Below are 26,330 nucleotides of genomic sequence, written 5' to 3'. Positions count from 1 at the left end.
TAGATGATATAATAGTTACGAGTTAAAACTATAGATGAACATGTTAAACATCTGGAGGAAGTATTTTCATTATTAAATGAAGCCAGCCTCAAGGTGAATCAAGTTCGTAGCCAATGAACTGAAATATCTTGGGTATAAAATCTTGAAAAAGGTATCAAAACCTATAATTCTAAAATATTAGCAAGTAACAATTATCCACCTCCTAATACCGCCAAAACGTTAGCATCCTTTTTGGACATGTGCTCTGGAACAGAGCATTCATCAGGCACTTTGCGAAGATAGTTAAATACCTTGCTGGTTCTCAAATGCGGAAAAAAAAAAAAAAAAGAGAGAGAGAGAATCATGTGGACTGCAGAGATGAACACTGCGCTCAAAGAATTAAAAGCATGCATTAATTAACGCCCCAGTTCTGAAGTTCCCGGATGGGGACCAGAATTTGCAGCAGATGCCTCTGATTTCACAATTGGTGCCATCCTCTCCCAAAATGGGCAGCCAATTGCCTCTTTCAGTAAAACACTGAATGAAATTCAACAGAACTACACTGCGACAGAAAGAGAAACTCTCACTGTCTTACTAGCAGTCCAGAAATTCTGAGTTTACTTTGGAAGCACCCTGGTAACAGTCTACTCAGACCATGCAGCTGTTGGTCGCTTGTATTCATGAAAAATTCTTTCACCCCTGCTTGTACGTTGGGCATTAAACCTACAGGAGTTTAACCTAATTATAAAGCACACACTGGGAAAGGATGCCCCATCAAGAATTAAGATTCACAAAGAGGGAAATACAATCAGATGTATGATGCTAAATTCCAGAATAATTTAGTCCCGTGAAAAAATAATTTCAGAACTGAAGATGGACCCTGCACATTTATGCACAGCTTGAAGACCCCGAATATTTTGAGCATGTGGACGTAACAGCTATTCGAAACAGGGCAACCAACTATAAAGTCACTGATAAATTGCTCTTTTATACAAAAATAACTAACAAGAATCAATAATACCGGCCAGTGAACCTAGGGAGTCTACAATTAAATGTTTTAGAGCAGCTGCATGATTCACCCATTTTGGGTGTTTTAGATATCAGGAAAACATTGCAAAGGGTTTGCGAAACGGTTGATTTTCCACAGTTACAGAAGGTGGTAATGGCAATGTCAGATCATGTCATATGTGTAAATTAATTAATGATGTTAATTATAAAACAGCCGGGTACTTAAATAACATAAAGACCACTTTCCCCAATGAATTGGTGGGCACTGATTTGCTTGGACTTTATTCTAAAACAAGATTAAATAAAAATAGATATATGTTAACTATCGTTGATCACTTTTCAAAGTGGGTGGATATAATTTCCCTTAAAGAAGCATGAGCAAAACTAGTGTTAAATTCTTTTTTAAAATAAATATACTTTAAAATATGAAGCCCCAGAAAAAAGTAATATCTGATAACGGAAAACAATCTGTTAGTCACTTCTTTAAAAGATTTCACTTTTAGATCTGTCTCTGCACAGGACTTGGCCTATGCCATGTAAAAATGGTACCATATAGGCCGCAATCAAATATAGCAGAACATGTAAACAAAAATATTTTTAAAATTATTTAGGGATACATTAAAAATTATCATGACCATTGGGACAGCTGCATCAATGAATTAGATTTTTCTTTAAGAACAGTGAAACATGATACTACGCGAAAAGACCTCAGCAGAACTCTCCTTAGGGAGAAAAAATTTTAACTCCCTTAGACAAACTCTTTTTTGTACAGCAAGGGGGAGAATTTAAGTTAAAGGATATTCAAAAAATCATTAATGAAGCCATAAAAAACTCTGATATAGCGAGGCAGAAACAGAAGTACTACTAAGACAATAGATGGGAGGTAGAATATTGTGTGGGTTAAAAAGTGTTGAAAAATCTAGCATTCCTTATCGTCTGTGCCAAAAAATAAAGTGGCCAAATTTGAGACCAGGTTTGAGTGGCCTTTTGTCATTGAAAGGATCAGATTTGCAACAGTACATTTAAAGGCTGCAAATGGCCAGGAAATAGTTGCTGACGTTGACCAAATCAAACCATATTATAATCAAATTGATTTTTAAATCTTAAATGATCTCTTGCAGGATCCTGGAAGCATGCCAGGAACTTTGGACACTCAAGCAACAAACTGAATTCCCCCAGCAGAAAAAAGGAAGCAGGCGGAAAGTACAAGTGAATGGCCTGAGAAGCGAGTTCTGCCGCAACAAGGTCCAGGGCCAGCAGAAAAGACAGAAAGTGCAACAAGGGAAAGGCCATTTAAAGAAAGTTCCACCACAACAAGTTCCAGTGTCAGCGATAAAAAGAAAAAGAACAACAAACATAAGACAAGTGAAATGAATGGCACCACAGAGGGGTCTGGATGCAACAAAGAAAGCCTCACAAGATAGTCATTGTTGCCCATCAACAACCACCCCAAAGGAGGTTGGAAGAGATCCAAGAGAGTCAGGGGTAAAAGAACAGCCAACGTGGTAGCTACATCATTCCAGCTATCAAGGAAGTCCAAAAGAAGGTTTAAAGACTTGCAGGAAAAGAGTGGCCCCACGAAACCAGAGACAATACCAGAACCCTCAATCAACAAGGAAGTCAGCCCAATTCATTGCCAGAGGGAAGAAAAGGAAAGAAGTTTGGAAAGAAAATACCAGCCGCCCAAGCAGGAAAATTAAATATTTCAATGACATATTGCTGAACATCCGAATAGTATATAACTTCCGAATAGCGCAGAATTTAAGATGTCCCACCTGGAAGGAATTCTGCCAAAAAAGAACGATGGATTATAAAAACCAAAAAGGTAAGTGAAAATTATCTTTGTTTGCTCTTTTAGAATGCAAGTTCATTTTATATCATATTTTTCAAAAATGTTAAATGCTGTTAAAACCAAGAATTTTGAATTTGCTACATTGTGAAAAATATACCGTAAATATCTTTTAGTCAGAAAGACTTGAAATAACAATGAAAATTTCTGTAAACTAGAATTTAAAATTAAATTTTAGAAAAAGACTGTAAACTATGTATAGCAACTGTGTAACCTGCAATGTAAAACAAATTTAAAATTGTATATGTTAAATGTGGAAAAATGTTGTGTTAAAAGTAAAAATTTAAATGTTGATTGTAAAAGTGTTTTAAAGTTAAACTTAGTTTAAATGCAAAACTTTGTTAAATGAACGATTAAGTATAGAATGAATGTCTGTTAAAGTTAGACTCTCCAGCCAAAACTTGAAGTTTAAATTACGCTCTCTTCAGCACATTATGTGCAGTTTTGTAAATAGCGAGTCCTTGAATTCTAGTGTGTCTTGATTTAATTTTTTGTTACCCAGATGGTTAGTTGGCATTGTACGTGGTAACACAACACTGACATGCTCGTGTCATAACAGAAACAAATTTCTGGGGGGAAAATTAGTTAAAATGTGTGTGAAGGCCAAATAAATATAATAAAATGTAACTGGAAGGGAAAAAGGAAATTTTTCTTAGAAACAAGTACTAATCCTTTTTCTTTCCAGATATTTTGGAAGGACCAAACGATGTATCATTAAGTGATGTCAAGATGTATGTCCTGAGCAAGAATTTTGTAAAAATAATTTTACCTTAGTTTAAACTTAGATTTAGATCATTTGTAAAGTTGGCTCTAAAAAAAGGTCGACACTTCAATAATGAGATTGAATTAAGAAAGCAAACATATTAGAAGTTAAAATTTGAAGTGCTAGGAAGTTTTTTAGAGCTTAAACTCTCGCCAAGTTGTTGTCTCATTGTGAGCCCTTTTTTCTTTGAGTACTTAAATTCTGGTGGAGAAAGATGTAAGATTTATCCTAAGTTTATAACAGTTATTTTTAAGTTTATTCACCTTTCCTATCTCTTCTAGCTTCAGCTCACAATTCCTTACCAGAATGAGTTTTTAGAATTCTGTTAGATGCAAATGAGTAGTAGAGAGCATTTAAGTTCCACTGACTTTGAATAGCGCACATTTGCCTTTTGGCTATGTCTCTCTAACTGTTACTAGGCTTGGCCATATTATGTACCTTTGATAGCTTCACTAGCTAATTTAATATTATGGGACAACTAGCTTAGAATTTGTGTTAGCTTCGGCTAAATCTCTTTACTTAGTCATTAGTTCAGTTCTTATTTCTGACATTTTTGAGTTTAAGCCCAAGTGGAGGCTTTGTTGTAAGTCCTCAGAAGATGGTCATCTGTTAATCTTTATTTTGAGCAATAAAGAGTAATTAAACCTTCTTGAGTTTATGTTTCTGTTCTCAGACTTAAGCGATTATTTGCTTAGTAGTTCACTAGGTTTCTCAACTCTTAATTAATATATAAAAAGGAGGAATCCTACAATATGTTGGTTCAGAGAGAAAACAAGGAAAGGTTTTCTAAAGGTTTTATGGTTATTACTGGATTCTCTTATAATGGAAAACTTAAAATAAGGAAAGTGAAATATCAGAAATATGTTTTAACACCTATTTTTAAAGAAGAAATTCCATCTCTTTATCCAAACAATCTTTACAGTGTTCCATCAGGATAAGGCTCCAAGCCATACTTCTAAATCTAGTGCTTTATTTTTTGAAAAAAATGTGAAACGGAACTGTGAATGACACTATTCCCTTTAAATGCATCCCACCCTAGTTTCCTGATGTGTTTCCTATGGATTACTGTGCATTTGGACTTGTAAAACAAGCTATTTATAAGCAACATCACAAAATATTAGATGGACTCTGGAAAATTGTGAAGGAGGAGTGGAATAAAATCAACCTTGATGTTTTAAAAAAAAGACTTTTATCTTTGAAATCAAAATATAATACGATAGTTCAATAAAAGGGCTATCAGACTGAACATATTGGGAAATAAAATTCTAAGGTTTTTTTTTTTTTATATATATATATATATATATATATATATATAAATCTTTGAAAAACTGTTACAAAAAAGGTAGACATGCAAGGGAAAAAAAATAAATATAAAAAAAAAAATTAAACACACCTTTTTCAAGAAATACTTCTCTTTGAGTACCATCAATTTTCTGCCGTTCAATGACATATCGCTGAACATCCGAATAGTATATAAACTGAGTTCGTGCATCATAGTCTATTGCAATAGGCCTATTTAGCCCAAGGATAGGCACCATTATATCTTCTTGTTTCCCACTGGGTTCCAAAGAAATCCCTTTAATAGCACCAGGATGGCCACGACAATACAGCAAAATCTGGCCTTGTTTAGCAGCTAAAAAAATTTTTTTTATAACAGGAGATCAATACACTTCCTACATTACAAAATAACTCCCTTTTGAAAATATGATTACAATTAATGATGCTTAAAGGATACTGAATTTAAAATGCAAAAATTTTTCAGATGTCAGAAAACCACTTAAATATGCAAAGATTTTGATAATCAGTAGAAAATCACTTGATACACCTAATGCTATTGATATTATTTTTTCGAATTCAGCTGAAAAATATATATGTATATATATATTTTTTCTTCTTCTAAAAACATGCAAACATCCTATGTGAATGTAATGATTTGAGAGAAAAAAAAATGTGTTTGTAAATAAAATCTAAAAATATATGTTATCCAAAAAATAAGTATTGTAAATGAGCACAATAATAATCATACAATTTATATACAGCCCATTTTAATAGTTATTCACAAAACATCAAAACATAATTATTTATTACTAACTCAGTCAATGAAAAGTCAATAGCAGCATATACTAAAATGCAAATTAAATACATTATTAAGCTCTTCTGCCCCCAAAAATATGCTAATGAATTAAATAGTTAAGAGAAACCTGTTTTTCTGATGACTGAGTAAATTAATTAACCTTGATTATTAATTAATCAAAATACTGTTCCAAAGAATATAAATTATCATGATTCTCTTTTTTTTAATCAAAATTTAAAATTAAAAAAAAAAAAAAATCACTTCTATTGCAGTTTCATTTCTACATGTCTTCTCTCCATCTCTTATGCATTTGAGAGAAAATTAGGGGTTAAAAACTACAAATGATTTTCACGTAAGGAATTTCACCATGGCAAAAGTCATGAAACAACTAATTGAACTGCTTGATGCCAAATACACTGAAAAAAGTCAAAATTTCTACAAATTTTCCTAATTTTAGAAAATTTTTCAGAAAAGACAGTCTGAAAATCCTGCTTATATGAGAAAAATTTTTAAATTAGGAGAAATTTTAACTTTCCCCCCTTAATTATTACTAATTTTTGTATTTCTTATTAAAATTTGAATAATAAAATTATAATTAATAATTGACAGCAAAAATTAATTTAATCATTACTAATTTATTTCTTACTTAAAATTTAGATAATGAAAATGGAATACTACAGTTCCAAATTCATGAAATTAGAAAGCTTAATATGAAAATTGTATCAACTTACCTACACATTTTTTACCTCGAGCAAGGAGTTTAAACCCAGCTTTACATCTGCATTTAGCTACAGGAGCACCAAATTTGTAAAGTGGTATGCATATATGTTCACAATGGCCATTTTCTATTGAACATGGATGGGTAACTGTAAATATAAAATAGTACATTTTTAATCAAACTACAGAAAATACTTCTAATACAAATATCAGATCCACATAAAATAAACGGGTGTAAATAAGTTATAGTAGATTTTGTTTGGGTGTATTTTGAATATCGAAAAGGAAATTCTTATTTTAATTGCATAAAAAAAATATTACACTGGTTGAGAGAATAAAAATGGTCTTTGAGATGTATATTGTTATGAAATTAACAGCTCATTAGAAAATATTTTCCATCTTTAACTATACCCTTATACTTTAACAATGCTGTTTCTTACAAGACTTCTTAGATTATGCAGTAATATTCAAATATAGATTTTTATTCATTTATGTTATTTTTCAATCTGAACTTGATTTTTTTTATTACCGCATAAAATGAACCTGTAATAACTGGAAATAAAATTAATTACTATATAAAATGATCCTAAACAAAGATAGAATAGAAATGTTAAATAAGAATTAACAAAAATCAGAACCTCATTCTTCAATAAGTATTAGTTCTGAATTGTGATTTATATGAATAATAATTCGGAATCATAAACATGAGCTAAAAAATGTTAAATAAAATAAATAAATACTAATAAAGTTTCCATGAGTTAGTTTATAAAAATATTTTATATTTTTGACAGTAGATGATGTTTCAATCAGCATTCCAGTTTTCTTTACATAGAAGTAGTAAGTTATGCCGCATATTTTGTTTGCCTGCATTCTACTTTGTTGATGAAATATGAATACATATTTTGTTAAGTGAATGAGATGACCAGAAAGGTTAGAAAAGTAATATATTCATTGGAGCAAAAAATTTGTATTGTACTGGAATACCATGAGTTGGACTGTAGCCCTGGTTGGCAGGGATACAGCATAGTTTTCATAAAGATTTAGTTTCAAAAGATCAAAGCTGCTTCAGAGGAAATAACAGTCATCCAGGAGTCATTATGAATGGTGCATATCTGTCATAAAAATTAAATTGTTTTAATAAGGTGAAAGCCTTAAAAATTATTTTAGGGGGGTGCAGGAGTATGCCAATCAAGTGGTCTGTTGGAACCCTCTGGGATGAACAAAAGGTCGGATAATTGGACAGACAATGTAAAATAAAAACCAGAGTGGCTCTGCACAACTTTGAAGACTACCCAGAACAATAACATTTGTTATTTTCCACTTCTTCAAAATAAACAGTATACTTTACAAAAAAAAGGGGGGGAGGGCTTTTTTAACTGCATTTTTTAATTATGTGAAAAATGTAGACTTTTTCATTTTTTGCTTCAAAGATGGTATTTTTTAAATTAAGTCTTATCACAAATCTTTTTCTAGGCATAGAAGATGACATAGATCATGGAATTTTTGCTACTTTTAATACTTTTTATTATTTAAATATTTGAAAGATTCATAGGTTTACATCATAGGTTTTTTTTTTTTTTTTTTTTTTTTTTTTTAAGTTGGTCTTCATCCCACACTTTAAAATTGTATATCTAAAGTCATTTGCTTTGATATTTGGTTATTTATCAACTTCTTTTTATCAGAAATAAAATTTTTTTCAATCATCTTGTTTTCATCTATCTACTTGGGATTCCTGATATTTGCAATCACACTTTGCTCAATTTTATTATTACTTCTTATACTTGTGAAAACATCCTGATCTGTAATTTGCCCTTGAAACTGGAAAATTCTGATAATTTAGATCTTGTGACTGGTACATTTAAATAACTGACATTTAGATAATTAACGCTTTGACTGAATGTTTAAGTTAACACTTTTATTAATGATATAAAAGGTTATAATAATTTTTTACTGCTGCATTTATTTGTGTCCTCATTTAGGATTTATTAAGTAAGAAACTTATAAAAACACAAAGTTGTGAGAGTTCACAGTTCGGTCACAGTTCTAACAGGTTATTTTATGTTAATTTTCTGCCTTATCATTACAATTTCCATTTCCTGCCAGAATGTAAATTTCTAGCTCGCAGGATATACAAGGCAGAAAGATGAGACTATTTAAAGGAAGGTTTTAGAGGGTAGCTTCAAAGCATGTTCTACCTGCTTGAAGGCCACATTGCTAATTTGATTCCCTTGCAAATAGTATTTGTCAGTGATGAATTATTCTCGCCATTAGGCTTGTTACCCCGACCTCAGATCAGCGCCAGCTCATGTGTTACCAAACTGCGAGGCGATGAGGCTAACTTACTTTCATTAGTTTTAATTTATATGTTATCTTTGATTTAAGCCACAACCATTGGTTTCTGTTAGCACAAGTTGGTGCCAACTGTTAAGCTTTATTTAATAAAAAGATCCTTTACATCATTTCCCTGCCTCTGTGGTACTAACAAGACATAGCAGAAATTCATATATAGTCTTCTAGAGTTTTCAACTAGTTTATGTCACCTAAGTAGACCAAACTCTACAACTGAAAAAAAAAAAAAAAAAAAAAAAAAAATATGAGCAAAAATACTAATTTCTCCTTGTTTTTAATTTCTCTGTATGCAAAACAAACTCAAATGTTATAACAGCAAACATTCTTTTACTTTGCTCATTAAAATTAGAAGCTTGCTTTTATGAAAAAATTGCTTTTATGGGGGAATATATTTTAGTTCAAGTGAAACACATGCAAATTAATACAATTATAATGTAAAAAATAATCCTCACCATAATAATCACTTCATTGGATACTGGACCAAAACATGTTAAGCTACAGATGAACTATTTTCCTAGCTGATCTATGAAAAAAACTTACCCTCTTCTCCACTAAATGGTACTTATTTTTATGTAATTTGCAATAAAAAGACAAATTTATTGATTATCCTTTTGCTGCTATTACAAATAATTCTGTATCCAGGTTATTTATTTATTTATTTATTCAAAAGCAGAGAATATGAGACTCTCAGTTTAAGGAGAGGGATGTCTTCACAAAAACATATTATAAAGGAAACTAGCTAGCATTTATGTCATACATGAACATACCACAAACCTACAGCTACAGACTTACTTAATTACTTTAAAACTTAAATTACTTTAAAAAATAACTTATAGCTGGCTGTTAACAAGGATTTGAACCTGGGAAAAATTATAATGTTCAGGGTTTAGTCAAATGATTAGACATTCAGTCACAAGGGGTTAAGACCAGCAACTAAGTGCATAAGGCTCTAGATAACACAAGCCAACCTACCAAAATTTAAAAAAAAACTCAGAATTTTCTCAGTAATAAAAAATGATTGTTAAATAATAAAAATATGCAAAAGGAAAAATTTAAATAGTAAACTTATTTTAAGTACAAAAAAATTAAATAGCAAACTTATTTTAAGTACTACAGTCAAAAGTCTTTAATCCGGACTCGTCGGGACTTCGGAGATTCCGGATTATAGATCATTAGTTTAAATCTGGTAAGATGGCATGCAGAAATTATAAAATTAAAAATATGAAACCATAATTTATGAAATAAAGAGCAATTATGATCTAAAGGGTATCAAAATTTACAAAAAAAAATGCTTAATAAATGTTTACTTTATTAAACATTTCTTTCAACATGTGCATGGGTAAAGCATATATTACGCATAGTCGAAATTAGAAAATTGCAACCAGAAAACTATCTGATGTGTACTCGTGATATTTATAATGACGAGGAATTTGATTTAAATAATATCAAAGACGGAATACATCGAGATGAAATACTACATTTAGTAAGGAATTATAAGCCGAATAAAATAAAAACATCCGCCCTGAAGATAAAGCTAGTGTTGACAGATCAACTTCCAGTTCATTGCACGCCGCGACGTCCCCCCCTCCCCTTCGCAGAGCAGCGTGAAATTGATAAACAGATTTCGGAATGGTTAGAGAAACAAAGGATATGCCTTTATCTATTTTTTGCAGCAATTTCACTTTTTGTTTGATGGACATCGAAACATACTTTCGCTTTAGATCTTTTGGCAGCTCCAGCATCGGAAATTCTATTTGACATAATCGAAAGTTCAAGCTTACTTTTATAAAATTGCTCTAACAGTCTGCAAAAAATAATAAGCCGGATCCAATTTGAAGATAAGCAACAACACAATATGCAACATTAATTGAAATAGATAATTAGATAATTTTAGCTTAGCTTATACCGTTCGTTATACATTAAACGCGCATGCGTAAACGTATTACGCACATGCGCATGCGTAAAAGTATTACGCGCATGCGCAAACACCTAATGCGTTCACGCATGCGCAGAAAGTTTTGTAGCTTTGAGGTCCGGATTATAGATCATTCTGGATTATGGGTGTCCGGATTAATGGCTGTTGACTGTATCTAACATATATTTGAATTCACTAATGCTTGAATGCAAATTGCATCAAAATACAATTTGTAGGGGGGATTATTAAGTGTATATTTCCTAAGAAAACTAATAATTTTACATTAATAAACCTTTTTTCCTTTTATTTCTGAAAAAGTCTCTATCCCAATACAATTTATGTTGTCCTTGTGTGTCTGAGTATACACATTTAAGAATGTCGGCTATTTCACCATAAGAAATTAAAAATGCAATGATAAACACTACACATCAGAAACCCATTATAGTGCCTTGATGAAATAATGCAAGGAAAAGAATATAAGGATTTTACTTTTCGACAGATATTAATAAAAAAATTGCAAATACTGAAACAACTTTTCAAAGCAAGTGAAAACCATACCGAGTAGTAAAAAAAATACAAAGAACAGTCTAATTCTTACTCTCAGCTCATTTCTTGATGTGTGTCAGATAGACTCAACAGTGTTTAATGCTCAATGGAAAACTGAAACATAACATTTTCAGATACATCTACTCTCACGTGCACAACTGCAACCTACTGTTAATGAAATGACTTTGGGGCTATCTTTTAATACACAATCTAGAGAAAAACCAAGGCATTTCAAACTCCAGGAATTGTGTTTCTGAGTGTAAATAACGAAATGTGAAGAATACATAAAAATTATATGAAATTTAACAGAAATTTTGAAGAAACATGCAGTAAATAAGAGTTGGCACAATAAAAAATTGGGAAAATTGCCATGTCTGCTAAATTCAGAAGTTTCATGAATAATTTTTGGTGGGTAATTTTTGGGTGGGGCATTGTGCCACTGATTGTGCTTATGACAGTTTCACCCTAACTTTAATTAACTCACAAAATGATAGTATCTAAAGGTTCCAATACCCATCTTTTTCCTACCATTAACATTTTGATAGGATATATATATATATATATATATTAACTTTTATTCATCAAAAACACCATAGTCACAAACTTCATGTGTTACTTAGGAATTTGAAACCAAGTTCACTTATCCCTGCTAACTAACATGCTGACCGAGACAACTAGAAATCACATTATTCACAATGTATTTTTAAAAAGATCATGCAAAATCATATTTGAAAGCTAAATAATTCTACTTCAAGTAAAAAATAACTCAATTAATTAAATATGATTATATAAGGACACTTACCATTTGGTTGCCTTTGTCGGTGATACACATGGATAGAGAAAGGATGAGTCATATTTGATTTTATGGGTTTAGAATTAAAATTAAACTTTTGTATGGCCAAAATATTATTGCCATCTACACTAGTAACGTAAATATAATCTTCAAAAACAGATATTCCATACAAATTTTTAACCTGCAAAAAATCAAATGTGTTAAAGATGCAGCTGAAGTAAACACATATGAAGTCCATTGCATACTACATGCTAATCAAATATATGTTTAATGAAACAAAGTAATGGTTTGGTTACAAATTAAATTATTCTATAACACTTATATCATTTAAGGGTAACTTAAAAGCAATTCACATGTCATTACAAGAATAAAACAATTGAAACTTGAAGAAATTTTGCCAACAGCAGTTAGTGACATTTGCATTTATGCAGCAGTTAGTGACATTTGCATTTATGCAGCAGTTAGTGAGATTTACATCTTTTACACTAACTACCATATCATTCCAAAAATAAGACAGGTTATATATCATCAGAAATGTGAATAACTGCCCATGCTAGATCTATCAGATGAGCTCAAAATAATCCATCTTTACTTCCATTTGAAAAGTTTGACTGAAAGCATTGTAGGAAACAAAGACACTTTTGACAAAAATGGTTATTCCTTTTCAGCTATTCCAGTTTTAGGGCATGCAGATTATTTGCCATTTTAATAATAGTGTGGTGAACGTTATTTTGGTTTTCAGCAGTGGTATACATTCTCAAGCATCACAACACTTTCCCATCTCACTCTTAGAGTAAAATATGATTCTACATTTCTGGTACATACTTAAAAATGCCCATACACATCTTCTAATTATAATTCATTATGAATTGCTGCCATGGAATTATGCTGATTTTTTATGTATGAAACAGAAAACTAAAGATTGTTGTTTTAACAAACAAAGTTTCTGGACTGTTCAAATGCATACATGTTCATGAAGATTCTCACTGAACAACTGTAGAATTAAAGTGTAAAAGTTACTCAAATTTTCAGTCCCTCTCTTTCATGACCAATTCTCAAATTTCAATAACCCTCTCTTTCATGATGCATATTAGTAATATCAAACAAGAATGTTTGTTTATTTAACTGATTATGGCAAACCACATCAGGTCTATCCATCCAAAACAAAAGATGCATTTATGTAGGGTTCTTAAGGAGCAATGACATTCACATTACATATGGGAAAAGCTGTAAATACCCCATGTAGGCAGGACATCAGCTGCAATTCAAACACAGATCAAACTGTCACAGTTCAGTACACTTATCCACTCAGTCCCGGTACTTAGCTACTGCCAAACTGATTAAATAAGAATGAGGAAACAGAATTTTCTCAGTTTTGAACTTATCAATACATTTTTTATTGAAGTTTTCTTCCTTTTCATTTTTAAATACTTTCAATAACTTGGCAGTACCTCCAGATAAAAGTGTATCACTGCATACTGGTATATCTTCACTTCAAAATAGTATGATACTGCTTTTACTTCCTCTGTAACATCTAGAATTATTGGAAAGATCTTTATAATTATTACCGACTCAAAAGCTAGGATAAACTTTCATCATTAATTCATTACACTATGCAAATGCTCATTCAAAAGTCAAAAAGGGTTTTGAGTCACATGGCATAATATATGAAGACTATCATATATAGGCATTACTAACATTTATTTAATGTTTTATGACAGTTTATGCTCCTGCTGCATTTTCAAAATATTTAATAAATTAATAAAGAAATAAGCAACTGAATACAGCTTAATCGAACTTGCCATTGCAATAAATACTCAAAATATTCTAGAGTCAGATCATTTTCATGACTGCATATATGTGTGTGTGTGTAAAAAGCATTTCAAATTCTCTTTGGGGGGAAAAAATAAAATTCAAGATTTAAAACAATTACTGAAAAATATTATTCAGTATAGCTTGAGATTTTCTTCTACACATGTTAAAAGTAAAATTTTTCAACCAAATATAATATTAGACATTTTATATTTGATTTTTTTATTAAATGTTGAAAATATGCAGTATTAGCAGACATGTTAATACACATATAATAGCATTTATATTTGTATAAAAAAATTATTGATACAGATATTTTTTGTGCTAACAATTAGCTTTCAAATACTTACATGGTTTTAAGACTCACAACATACAGAAATGATAATAAATGAATAAAAATATAAAAGTTTTCAAAATTAATAATTCTGTTATTACCTGTGCATTTCTGATGACTGTTTTCCTTCCAGTTCCATCATAATTAATCTTCTCGATTGTGCCCAAGTACATATCAACCCAATACACAGTTTCTGTGGGAATATCAACAGTGATTCCATTTGGGTAAACTATTTTTTCTACAACCAGTTTTATTCTTTCAGAGCCATCCAAACGAGATTTCTCTAGAGCTGGAGCTGCATATCCCCATTCAGTAAAAAACATTAATCTAAAAAAATTAATATTTCATATACAATCCACATTAGTACTAATTACCTTAAATCAATTTAAAGTACAGAGATATTGATTATTGGGCAAAATACTTAAGCTAATAGTCTAAAAGACGTTAAAAAAATGACAAAAACCGGCTTATTATGCAAAGGAAGTATATAAAAATGCACATACATTTAGTCTGTTCAACCATCAAAATGCAAATATTAATAATTGTAATCAAAGCTTTTAATACAATTTCCTAGATATCCAATCCTACAGTGTTGAATAAATCAATGCATTTAAAAAAAAATAATAATAGCTTAATTACACAGAAAATGAAATCATCACCACCTTGCATGAATCAATCACCACCATGCATGAAGACTGATTACATAAATACCATAACTGCAACACAAAATTTTCAGCAGCAGGATGACATATTTCATCAAGCATGAATACATTTTAATACTTATTCTACATTCATTCAACATTACAAAAACAGCACTACTTTAATTTGCATATTGAAGAGACATTCATTTAATTAAATAAATGCACAGTAATAAACTAAATTAAATTTAGATAACAAAAGTGTTCCAATGCACCATTTTCTGGCATGAACATATGCTTGTTGATGAAAATGCATAGTTGATTCCATAAATAATAATAAAAAATACTTTCTCTCGGGCAATACACAAGCTAAATACATATTTTAGTATTTGTATTATACAGCTTATTAGCATTCATTACCAATATTTTGAGAAAAATTATAACAAAATTTTTAATTAAAAATTTTAATAATTATATACATTTTATTTCAATAAAACATGATATATAAATAATGGGAAAAAAATAATTTTAATGTAAACATAACTTACAGAATGAATGCAAATGCATCCAACAAATGCTTAACTAGCAAAGCATCTGGTTGTTGTGAAAAAAGTCTACATTACTCATAGCCTAATCTCTATTCAAACTATTACATATTTTGAAATTTACAAAGAACAGCACGTGAACTAGTCATAAAATGTTAAGATAACTGACCAAAAAAATACTCAGCCATTATGTAAAGTCTATGCATTATTCAAGAATTTATTTAAATTGTTTCCTGCATAGAGAAGGAACTGATTATACAGCTCTTATTAACTCCAGCCACTAAACAAAAGATGCAATGAAAACTGGAACAAAAGCTGTTAATTTCATCCACAGAAGAAATCAAACATTTACTAATCATAAATTTATTTCACAGAAAAAAAAAAGGAAAAAAAAAAGAAAAGAAAAAAAAATTGAATCAGAGTAAAACATTTGAATTTATCACAAAGTTAATTGAGTGAACAAATTTTAATAAGCTTCCTAAAAAATTGCTTCTGTGTTACAAAATATCTTCAGAGTATATTCTTTCTCCTAAGGCAGTACGCAAATCTATTCAAAGCCACTGAAGACAACAAAGATTACAATGATACTATTTCAGTAATTTGTTAATATTAGTTTTCTTTCTGAAAATTGACTTAAATTATTGAATGTGCTCATATTAATATAAAAATTTCATTAAAAACTATAATTAAAGATTCTGCTGCCTAAAAGTTAGGAATTATTTAATGTTAAGCTCGGTTCTTCTGCCTTTCCTAGAACCAAAAACTTCAGTAATGGCAAAAATGGCAGTAAACTGCCAATAATTGACTGCCTACCTATTACAACTATACATTAAACTTCTAGCACATCATATTCTTTTAACCACATAATAATGGGTGAAATCCTCCCATATGTTTCACTTTGCTCTTGTCTTGTGTGTGCATGCGTTTGTATGTGTGTATCTCTAGGATTTAACAAATAGTGAAAAATACGCTTTACAATTTATTTATTGTTATTGCTATCAATAATTGCTTTGAATCTATTTAGCAGGCAATAACTAGGTTAGGTGCTAAAATAAAAAATAAGTCAACTACACTATTCCCATAATTATTTCTGCAAAAAAAAAATTAACTACTACTTAAATTGCCATCAAGTGTACTTAAGCCAAAATAAAAAATACCATAGTTAATCAGATTACCATAGTTACCTCTGTAGGAATCAAAATAATTAGTCAAATTAACTGCAAAATTAACATGAGAAACTGTCAAAGTTCTTGGTTTAGGATATAACACAAATAGCATGAGAAGCATTTTTAAAATTTCATTACAACCTTTACAATTCATTAACTATTTTTAAATATTCGAATAGTTAATGACCTAAAATTAGAGTCTAATCATAAAATATGTATTTTAAATTATTTGTAAGGATTGTAAAAATTTGCAGATTAGGCTGGATTATTTTATTATAAAAATCAGATCAGAAAATATGTGGAAAAATACAAGGGTTTAAAATAGGTACTAACATCTGAGATTGTCTTTCATATACATTCATTATACTCACAAACAGTTAAAAATGGATATGAAAAACTAATCACTATTAATATTCCCAACAATAATAAAATAAACAATACATGACAATAAGTTTAAGAAGGAATTTCATATTTACCCTTTAGTAGGATCAAGAGCAATATGTTTCGGTTTGCTGAGGGAAACATCAATTAAAGAAATGCAAACCTCTAAAGTTTTATTGCACACAAACAACATCTCTCGTTCGTCATCAAGGAAGTACCAGTTCCCAGATATCCATTCATATGCAATTTGATTAACATCTGTTCAAGAAAATTACAGGTTTTATAATGCAATTTATATCAAAACATATCACCATCATACCACTAAAGTAATGAATTCATGAAATCACTGCTTCAAAAAAGAAATAAACATTTTGCATATTCTTGGTTTCATGAAAAATCACAATTCTTAGGCAATAACTCTCATACAATCATTTCATAAAATATCCATCATTTCTTTTAATAATGTGTAAAATATTGAAAGATGGCAAATACCTTTATCTTTTAACAATACATCAAAGATTAAAAGATAAAAATGGATGACAAAAAAGAGCAAAAAGTGACTATACTACTCCTCCGCTTCTAGTTTTAAAGAGCTAAATGTTTTAATCTCATTTTACGACTTTCTTCAAGATGTTTTATATATATATATATATATACAGTCAAACGTCGTTAATTCGGACACCCATAATCCGGAATGATCTATAATCCGGACCTCAAAGCTACAAACTTTCTGCGCATGCGTCGCGTACACGCATGCGCACAGGCGTTTACGAGAGCGCGTAAGACCCTTATGGCTGCGAATATGTTTGTGCGCATGCGCGTTTAATGTGTAACGGAGTTATACGCTAAGCTAAAGTTATCTAATTCAGTTAATGTTGCAGATTGCGTTGTTCCTTAATCTTCGAATTGGATCCGGCTTATTATTTTTTGCAGACTGTTAGAGCAATTTTATAAAAGTAAGCTTGAACTTTCGATTATGTCAAATAGAATTTCCGATATATATTTACTACAAAGCGAAAGTATGTTTTGAAATCCGAAATCTGTTTATCAATTTCACGCTGCTCTGCGGCAGAGGGGGGGGGCAGAAACGTCATTATTAGATTATGATAGATTAGAAAGATTATGTCAAATAGAATTTCCAATATATATTTACTAATATGTAATTTGTATCTACAAAGCGAAAGTATGTTTTGAAATCCGAAATCTGTTTATCAATTTCACGCCGCGGATTGGAAGTTGATCTGTCAACACTATCCTTATCTTCAGAGCAGATGTTTTTATTTTATTTGGATTATAATTCCGTACTAAGTTTAGTATTTCATCTCGATGTACTCCGTCTTTGATGTGATTTAAATCAAGTTCCTCGTCATTATAATTCGCTTCCGACAGTGAAGAAAGTGACCCAGAGGTTATTGAAAACATTTCGATTAACAAATTAGTCGGTATTCTCAACACAGCAATTATAGGACTTGAACAGCGGAACTTTGTAACTAAACAAGAAATTATGTCTGTTTAATAGAATTAAAGAGAAAGTATTATCACATGAAACGAAGCAACTTACATTGAAGGAAATGTTTAATAAAGTAAACAAATAAATATTAAGTTTTTTCTTTTTCTAAATTTTGATACCCTTTAGGTCATAATTGTTCTTTATTTCATAAATTACGGTTTCATATTTTTAATTTTGTAATTTTTGCATGCCATCTTACCAGATTTAAACTGATGATCTATAATCCGGAAAAATCGATAATCCGGAATCGCCGAAGTCCCGACGAGTCCGGATTAACGACTTTTGACTGTATATATGTGTGTATATATATATATATTTTACATTGAGAAAATTTTTACTAGGTATCAAGACTTCCAGAATTCTTATTAAGTGAACATTTTAAAAACCCTAACAACACAAAGAAACCATAAACCATCATCATGAGAGTCAAAAACAGAATAGTAATACTATTAATTACCACTTTAACCAATCAATAGTTTATGAGCATATAATAAAAAGATGACATTAAATTTTAATAAAATTATTAAATTAACATATACTTTTTTTTTTTTTTTTTTTTTTTTTTTTAATTTCAGATACCGTACACTATTGATTTTCTGGGTGTGGATTATCCATCCATGGCAATGCTCCTGCATGCACAATCAACCTAGAGAATGTAAAAAACTACAAGTGCAAGTCGAGAATACTCCAAAAATTGCAGAACTGTGCCTTTGGAATTAGTTTACATGACTTCCTCATACAATTCATTCTGCGTGTGCGTAGTTGAAGGCATCATTTTGGTTGATCTTTACGACTGTTTTGTTTCTTATGTATTTGTCAGATTTATATGTAAATATTGATTGGGAAAGCATCAATGAATAGTTTGACAATGATCTGATTCAGCCAGAGTTTCAGTGATGTGGATATAATTTTAAATGTCACAAGAATAAAAGAGGCAGCGAATGATACTGAAAATAAGTGAAGATATTAAGAATTACATTAGTCCCGAGACAGAAATAATTTCTGCTCAAACACTATAGGATTCCATCGACAAAAGGGATTTAAAAACAATGATAAAATAGCATTGTGAAAATATGCTGTGAGATTTGATAAATATTTAAACATTCCCAGGAACTTTTTTTTTTTTTTTTTTTTAAAGAAATAAACATATATTCATGAAGATTGATTTGATAGTTTGGATTATATGCGAGACCAGATTCCCAGGCATTAACCTGTTTAATCGAAAGTTCACTGTACATTTATATAAACGGCATAAAGTAAGAGATCTGGAATCATTAAGATTTAGTAGTGATATCTAAAAATATTCAGATTTGTGACCCCCATCAATAAATATCATGAAATTTAGTTGCTTAGAAATTATGCTAAGCATTTTTACATCAACTTTCGCCTGACTTGACCAGATTCCACCAGAAAAAGAACATCAGATTTTAAATTAAAATATTTTTAGATTTCTTAGATGGTCTTTTCTACAAGGCTACCTTTATATCTGCATTTCCAGTGCATGGAAAATTCTGATATCCAATGGCTGATTGATAGATATAAAATTTTAGGAAAAGAGTCAAATGGAAATATTATCATTCACTAAAACTATAATTTTTATAAGATTAATTAATAATTGACAAAACAAAATTATAAGCAGCTTCATATCAGTCATATCAGAAAGTTAAGAGAACAACATAATTTGCTATGTTAACTGAACTTATTAGGAATCTAATTTTTTCATCCTTCTCCGTTGCTATGCCAACAAAAGAAAAACAGTACGAGTGACATCCTACTTCAAATAAATATGCCTTGGAGCTTTACTTATTGTTTAGGTCAAGTATAAAACTGTACTTCCTTATAGTGTCCCCCCCCCCGAGAATGAATCTCTAATCAACTGAGATATCTCACCATGTATTCTTGTAGCTCTTCATGTGTACTTATATTAGCATCATGTTATACTTTTTGCTCTCACAGTGTGGTCTTTTTTTTTTTTTTTTTTCTGAATAAGCAGTTAACAATCTTTAATTTATGAAACAAAGAGATGGAAGCCATATCATTTTTTCAAGAAAGTGATGTTTTACTTGAAAATGGGTATGCAAAAATGGCCAGAATATAAAATTACATGTTAATGATTAAAATCACTTGGAGCTGTAATGTTAAAAATTGCAAAAAGAAGGGCCTCTGTGTTGGAAACTTGTTCCGTAGTTCCAGAATATCGCTAGTCACAGCAATTTTTGTATTTTCAAAGGTAAATTTTTAACAGCTGAGGAGTTGATGTCCATCAAATGGTGTAACAAATAGCTTAATAACTGCAAAACTATTGCAACTGGGTGGAACAATTACTTGTGGGAAGTGTGTTCCCTACATCCAATGCAGAGATTCAACGAATGAATAAGCAATGTTTCAATGGGCTGATAAAATAGTTTAAATCAATGAAAGTTTATTCGTCTAACAAAAGAAAAACAGTGGAGTATTCCCACAACTGTGGATTTTTAGAGGAATATGCCAGAAAGTTGGCAAATGCTTTGTTATTTGAATCTTGAATAGAGATGCTGCTAAATTTCTGGAGAAAATTATTCACCATGTGCAAGATGGATCAACGATCTATTCAGACTGCTGCAAGGGATATGAAATTAAACAACTTAAAGAGGTTGGTTTACAGTCATTTTATTGTGAACCATAAGTACAGTTTTGTAGACCTAAAAATGTGTATTTAGACCCAAAATGTGAAAAGAACTTGGGGTTTAGACAAGTGGTGTAATAAAGAACAACAGAACATGACTCAGCATCACCTCGAATCATATCTTTCGGAACTTATGTCAAGAAAATACACAGAAAAAATAACGTTTTTGATGAATTGTTGAAAGCAATTTAGAAACATGACCTTGTCAAAATGATTATTAAAAATATTCTTAGGAAACACCATGTGAATATTATTGTTATTATTATTATTTTTTTTTTTTTTAAATTCATACTTCACAATAATAGTTCCAAAAAATGATTACTCCCAACCAACTCAAAGGCTGAAAGGGTGGGTCATCGCAAACCTCTATACAGCATACATCAAATGTAGTAGTCATTGGTCATGCTGTGATTCCCTATACAGCATATGTTTGAAATTGGCATACAGAAATCTCCGATTGGGGAAAAATTGCTTTCCATAGCATACCTGCTTTTTGTTAAGTATCATATTCTCCACTTCTAAACTTCGTAAAAAAAAAAAAAAAAAAAAAAAAAGGCTTATTGCTAGCAGTCCAGAAAATTTGGATATTAGATCATTCCAGATATAGGATGTCTGGATTTTGGACTTTGTAATGTATAAGAAATTTACAGCAGCCTACTAGAACTGCCTATGTTATTTGAGATACTTAAAATTTTGGATGCTTTTAACTGGAAGGATTATCTCAATTGCTCTCTTTTTGACAATTACATTACATTTCAAGATACTATTTTCTAAAAATTAATGGCACCCCTATGAGAACAAATTGTTCTACTCAAATAGGTAACCTTATTTAATACAGAGTCCAGATTTCTACATTCACTTTCACTTGAAAATCTGCAAAAATTTTCTTACACCTATAAATATACTGATAATATCATTACTTTCAACAATTTTAATCTCATTCAATCTAGAAATGTTTAGCCTCTTTAACAAAACCAACTCAGATCAATTGACAGTTGATTGTCTATATCTTAGCATTTTTAATTACCAAGAAACCACATTGTTTGAGAAAAGGAGAGATTTCAACTTTCAGTCAATTAAGCTAGTTAATTGGAACAGTAACATCTCTAACCACGTTACAGGAAATACCATTTATAATCAATTATTTGCATTAGAAAGATTTGCACAGTAATGGAGCAACAGCAACAAGAAATTTTATTGCTTTCACAAACATTGACCAGTGATCAAATTCCTAAATATTTTTTTAAGAAACTACTGAAACAAAAGCCTACACATCATCTACAAACTATGAATAGCAAATATTTGTAGCATGTAAAATTTGTAAAATATGTACTTTACTGTGTATATTTATATTTTTAATATTCTACTATTCAGGCTCTAACTATGACTAACGAGGCCATTTCAGCTTTCTGAAAGTCACTATTGCAGTCAAAATAGCATGAAAAACTGCTACTCTATTTTATTTTTTATTTCATTTTTTCTAACTTTTCCAGAATTTAAATTACATTTTTTAACCATTTTTCTTCAAGACAGCAACAACTTTCTTCACGAATATTATTTGCCATGATAAAAATTTGCCAATAATAATATTATTCTATCTAATTACAGACAACCTCCTATCCTCCCACATTCTTTTCAGCATCGTTTAGCAGTAGCTACTGCTTGAGTAAGTTTTAATTTATACCTGGACCTCTTTCTGTTTCACAATTTTTGTATTTAGATGTGAGTTATTGAATATTGATTAATGTTTATTAATTCCAGATTGTTTATCTTTCCGTAGCCACTTACTGCTCAGTTTCATTAAATAGTAATTTAATAATAATTTTTATAGTTTTCTTAAAAAGTTCCTTTATAGTTTCCTACATAAAATTTTGTTTTTGGATAGTTTGCCATTTTTACGCAAATAATCCAATGGAAATTTTCTGATACATTGAACTTCATTTTGAATATTGTTTATACTACTGTATTTACATCCAGCCTGTCAAATAATATTAAAATAATAAATTTTGATATCTCTGCTAATTTGGATAAAAAGAAATTTATCTAGAGAGCCAGATATGGTAATTTATTAGTGTCAAGTTTACCTACTTCTTGATGATGGCTCAATCTAACAATGATAAAATGACCATATAAATATGAATTTTTAATTTTCATGTTTGTTATGATTTTTGGTTTAATTTAATTTTTTTTAAATTAATGTTCATTCAGATTTCATTCTCAGAATTATGATAATGACTGTTTTTTATTCATTCACTAAATTTGGATCTATTTCATACAATTATTGGTTTTGGTTATATTTATAAATTCAAAACAAATTTCCTGCTTTGTCCTCAAAAACTGAAATTTTTTATTATTGAATAATATCTGTAATTTTATGCCATTTATTTAGATAAAATTTTGCTTCATTTTATTATTTTTTTATTTTTGTGTAGAATATTCTTGATTAAAAAAATTACTTTCTTTAAGAAATATTTACTTTTTACAGAACTAATTTTTTTTTTTAATCTTTTGAACTGTATTATTATGATAATTTTATACTTGGCAAATAACGTGGCAAAAAAAAGTGGTGCATTTTTAACTGATGCCATTCTAATGGAAGAGTACCATTTGGCTTATTAGTCTTAGTTTTTGACTTTATTTTATTTTTTTTAATTAAGATTTTGCCTATTACCAAAGCATAGTCACATCCTTTTCGTATTTGCGTAGGATTTGGCCCTTTTGGGAATTATATTGTTTTTTGAAGAATTTTTATTAATACTGTTAGTTATAATTATCATAATTTTTACCATTTTCTTGCTCAAATTCATCAACTGATAGTTTTAGAAAAATGACCAGATTGAGAGCAGATAATGCCATTCTCTTGAGAAAGACTTTTATCTGATTCAATTTTTTCTTTAAAATATTTATGCCTTTTTTCTTTTTGTTTGTTTACTTTGCATAATCTTGCAGTATTTCTTTCTCCCCTTCTTCTTTTTGGAAACAGTGTTCTTTTGGCATTTATGTCTTAAACATAAATGCCAAAATAACACTATGAGTGTCTTAAATGCACTCGTATATCATTTTTATGGTTTAGTTATGAGGTCACAGCTGACAACATTTAAAATATGAAAAACCGGGAGGCTGTCGCACAAAAATCAGGAGTTTGGGGGGAGCATTTTGTGCAGTGCAACAGTGTCATTTCAAAAGAACTCTAAATTGATTTAAATTCACTTTATAATTCATTATTCAAATCACTAAATTATTGAATAGGATTCTAATGAAAAATATATTAATTCCTTAAACAGGTATTCCAAATTTTATATTCTTTCAATACTTTCATTTTGCAACTTTTTTACGCTTTTACACTAATGAAGGGTGGGAAAAGTATATTCAGGATTCAATACTCTTATTGGTCAATGTACTCTTAAATACAATAAAAACAAAATGCAATAATTAATGAACATACTATTATAAAATAAACTTAGTAATGTACCATATATTGATATAAAATAAAATTTTAAATAAAAATATTTAACTAATATACTGGTTGATTATTCATTAAAAATTCTATAAATGTCTACAGTAGATTACAACATTCAGATCCAATACAGCTTATTAAGAAAAATTATGCTCAAAATCACTAGGGGATGGAAAAATGAAAATTGAAGTTTCATTAATTCATACATTTCATTTATTACTGGGAAACATTTTCCTTGGTAAAAGCTTAAAAATTCAAAACTGGGAGACTGTGATCAAGGGGAGAACAGGAAATGAAAAACAGAAAGAGTTGGCAGCTACGTGAGATAATTAAAGGATTGCCAGGTGCCACAGTGGCTAGTGCATTGCGCAGCAGCACCACAGATTCGGGTTTCGATACCCGGGCTGGGCAAGGTTAACTCAGCCTTACATCAGTAAAGTAGGCCAGTAAAATGAGTATCAAGTTTGCTTGGGGACTAAACACCGGAGGTCCTGCGATAAGCTGACTACTTGTCCATGGCATATGCTCATGCAACAGGGGGAGGCCACGGTCATATAAAAACTGTTATTATCCTAAAAACCCCTAATAATTTAAGAACAATTTGTTAAAATAGCATGTATGATAAAATTTTAATTCCATCAATTCGAAAAAAAATTTTACTTTTTCAAGTTATAAATAGTTGTAAATTGAGCACTTTTTTAAACTTTTTCAATAAAATATTTATTAGCTTAAAAGGAATTATTTTTAACAAGTTATTTTTTAAACTGGCCCAAAAATAAAATACCTTTTAAAACATGCATAAAAAATAACTGAAATATTATCAATAAAACTACAAACACTCACTTGATTGCGAAAATAAATCTGGCAATTTATAATCCCAGTGATGAGAAAAATCAAATGCACTGCTGCATCGAATCCCAGAATTATGGTTAAATTTCATAAACTGTAAAAAAAAAAAAGAAAAATATCTTATGAACAAATTTTAAAATATTTAATTAACTTAATTAAATAAATTATTTAATAAAGTTATTTAATTAACTTATAAAATTAACATCTTATTTACATGGGATGCATAATATTGTATTTTAAATATGATCTCATAAAATAGTGAATTAGTAAAAAATTTAGTTATATTTTAATGATGTAATGTATTTTGATTCCTCATTAGAAGAAATGTTTTGTAGCCTACTTCTCATAAGTATTGAATATGATCTAAATAAATTGTTAAGGAATTAAGTAAATAAGTGAAGCTTTAAATGCCAGGCATTGGTTCCAGAAGTTTAGGTCAAGAGATCTAAGCCTTTGTGATGAGTCCCACAGTGGGCGACTACAGGTTTTGGATGAAGAGGCCCCAAAGAGAGCTGTAGAAGAGGACAGCCGTGAAACATGTGATGAACTTACGGTATGTTTCCAAGTTTCTGAAGACATAAACAAGGAGAAGATACAGAAGATAATAAACTGAGCTACCAGGTACCTCGCATATTATTGGTAGATAATATGGAACAACAAATGACAGCCTGTTTGCAATTGCTGTCTCAGCACTGTGACACATGAGCGGCAGCAGAATGCATGGGCATTGGTTAATCACAAGAGTGTGCTGTATCCTGCAAGATTATAACAGTGTGAGACAGCAAGTTGCAAGGCTAACTAGGGATACCATACAATAAAAAACATTAACTGGAAGACTGCTTGCCCAACCTAGTGCCAACAAATTACCTCTTTCAATCCCTGGAAAAATTTCCCATCCCCATGTGAAGTCTTTTAACAATAAAGCAGATCTGTGACACGCATTAACAGACTTCTTTATGCCTAAACCCTCCAAGATTCCT

General features: G+C 30.3%; 1 protein-coding gene across 7 annotated transcripts in view; it reads right to left on the bottom strand.

The window, feature by feature from the left end:
• LRP1 (LDL receptor protein 1) overlaps nucleotides 1-26,330 on the bottom strand; it is a 627,804-nt gene that overhangs the window by 544,804 nt on the left and 56,670 nt on the right. For all 7 annotated transcript variants that reach the window (XM_085820318.1, XM_085820321.1, XM_085820322.1 and 4 more), the window contains exons 7-12: nucleotides 25,345-25,444; nucleotides 16,965-17,127; nucleotides 14,241-14,466; nucleotides 12,003-12,174; nucleotides 6,405-6,539; nucleotides 4,993-5,232 (exon numbers count right to left, since the gene is read on the bottom strand). In XM_085820318.1, the coding sequence (XP_085676444.1) occupies nucleotides 4,993-5,232; nucleotides 6,405-6,539; nucleotides 12,003-12,174; nucleotides 14,241-14,466; nucleotides 16,965-17,127; nucleotides 25,345-25,444 (1,036 nt within the window). The remainder of the gene's footprint in view (nucleotides 1-4,992; nucleotides 5,233-6,404; nucleotides 6,540-12,002; nucleotides 12,175-14,240; nucleotides 14,467-16,964; nucleotides 17,128-25,344; nucleotides 25,445-26,330) is intronic.

This window comes from Stegodyphus dumicola, chromosome 7, assembly GCF_044657685.1.
Source record: "Stegodyphus dumicola isolate Sdum_Otavi_A_Nest chromosome 7, ASM4465768v1".
In the NCBI taxonomy this organism is placed as follows: Eukaryota; Metazoa; Arthropoda; class Arachnida; order Araneae; family Eresidae; genus Stegodyphus; species Stegodyphus dumicola.
Note: the sequence above shows the minus strand (reverse complement) of the source record. Positions and strands in the feature narration are given on the sequence as shown.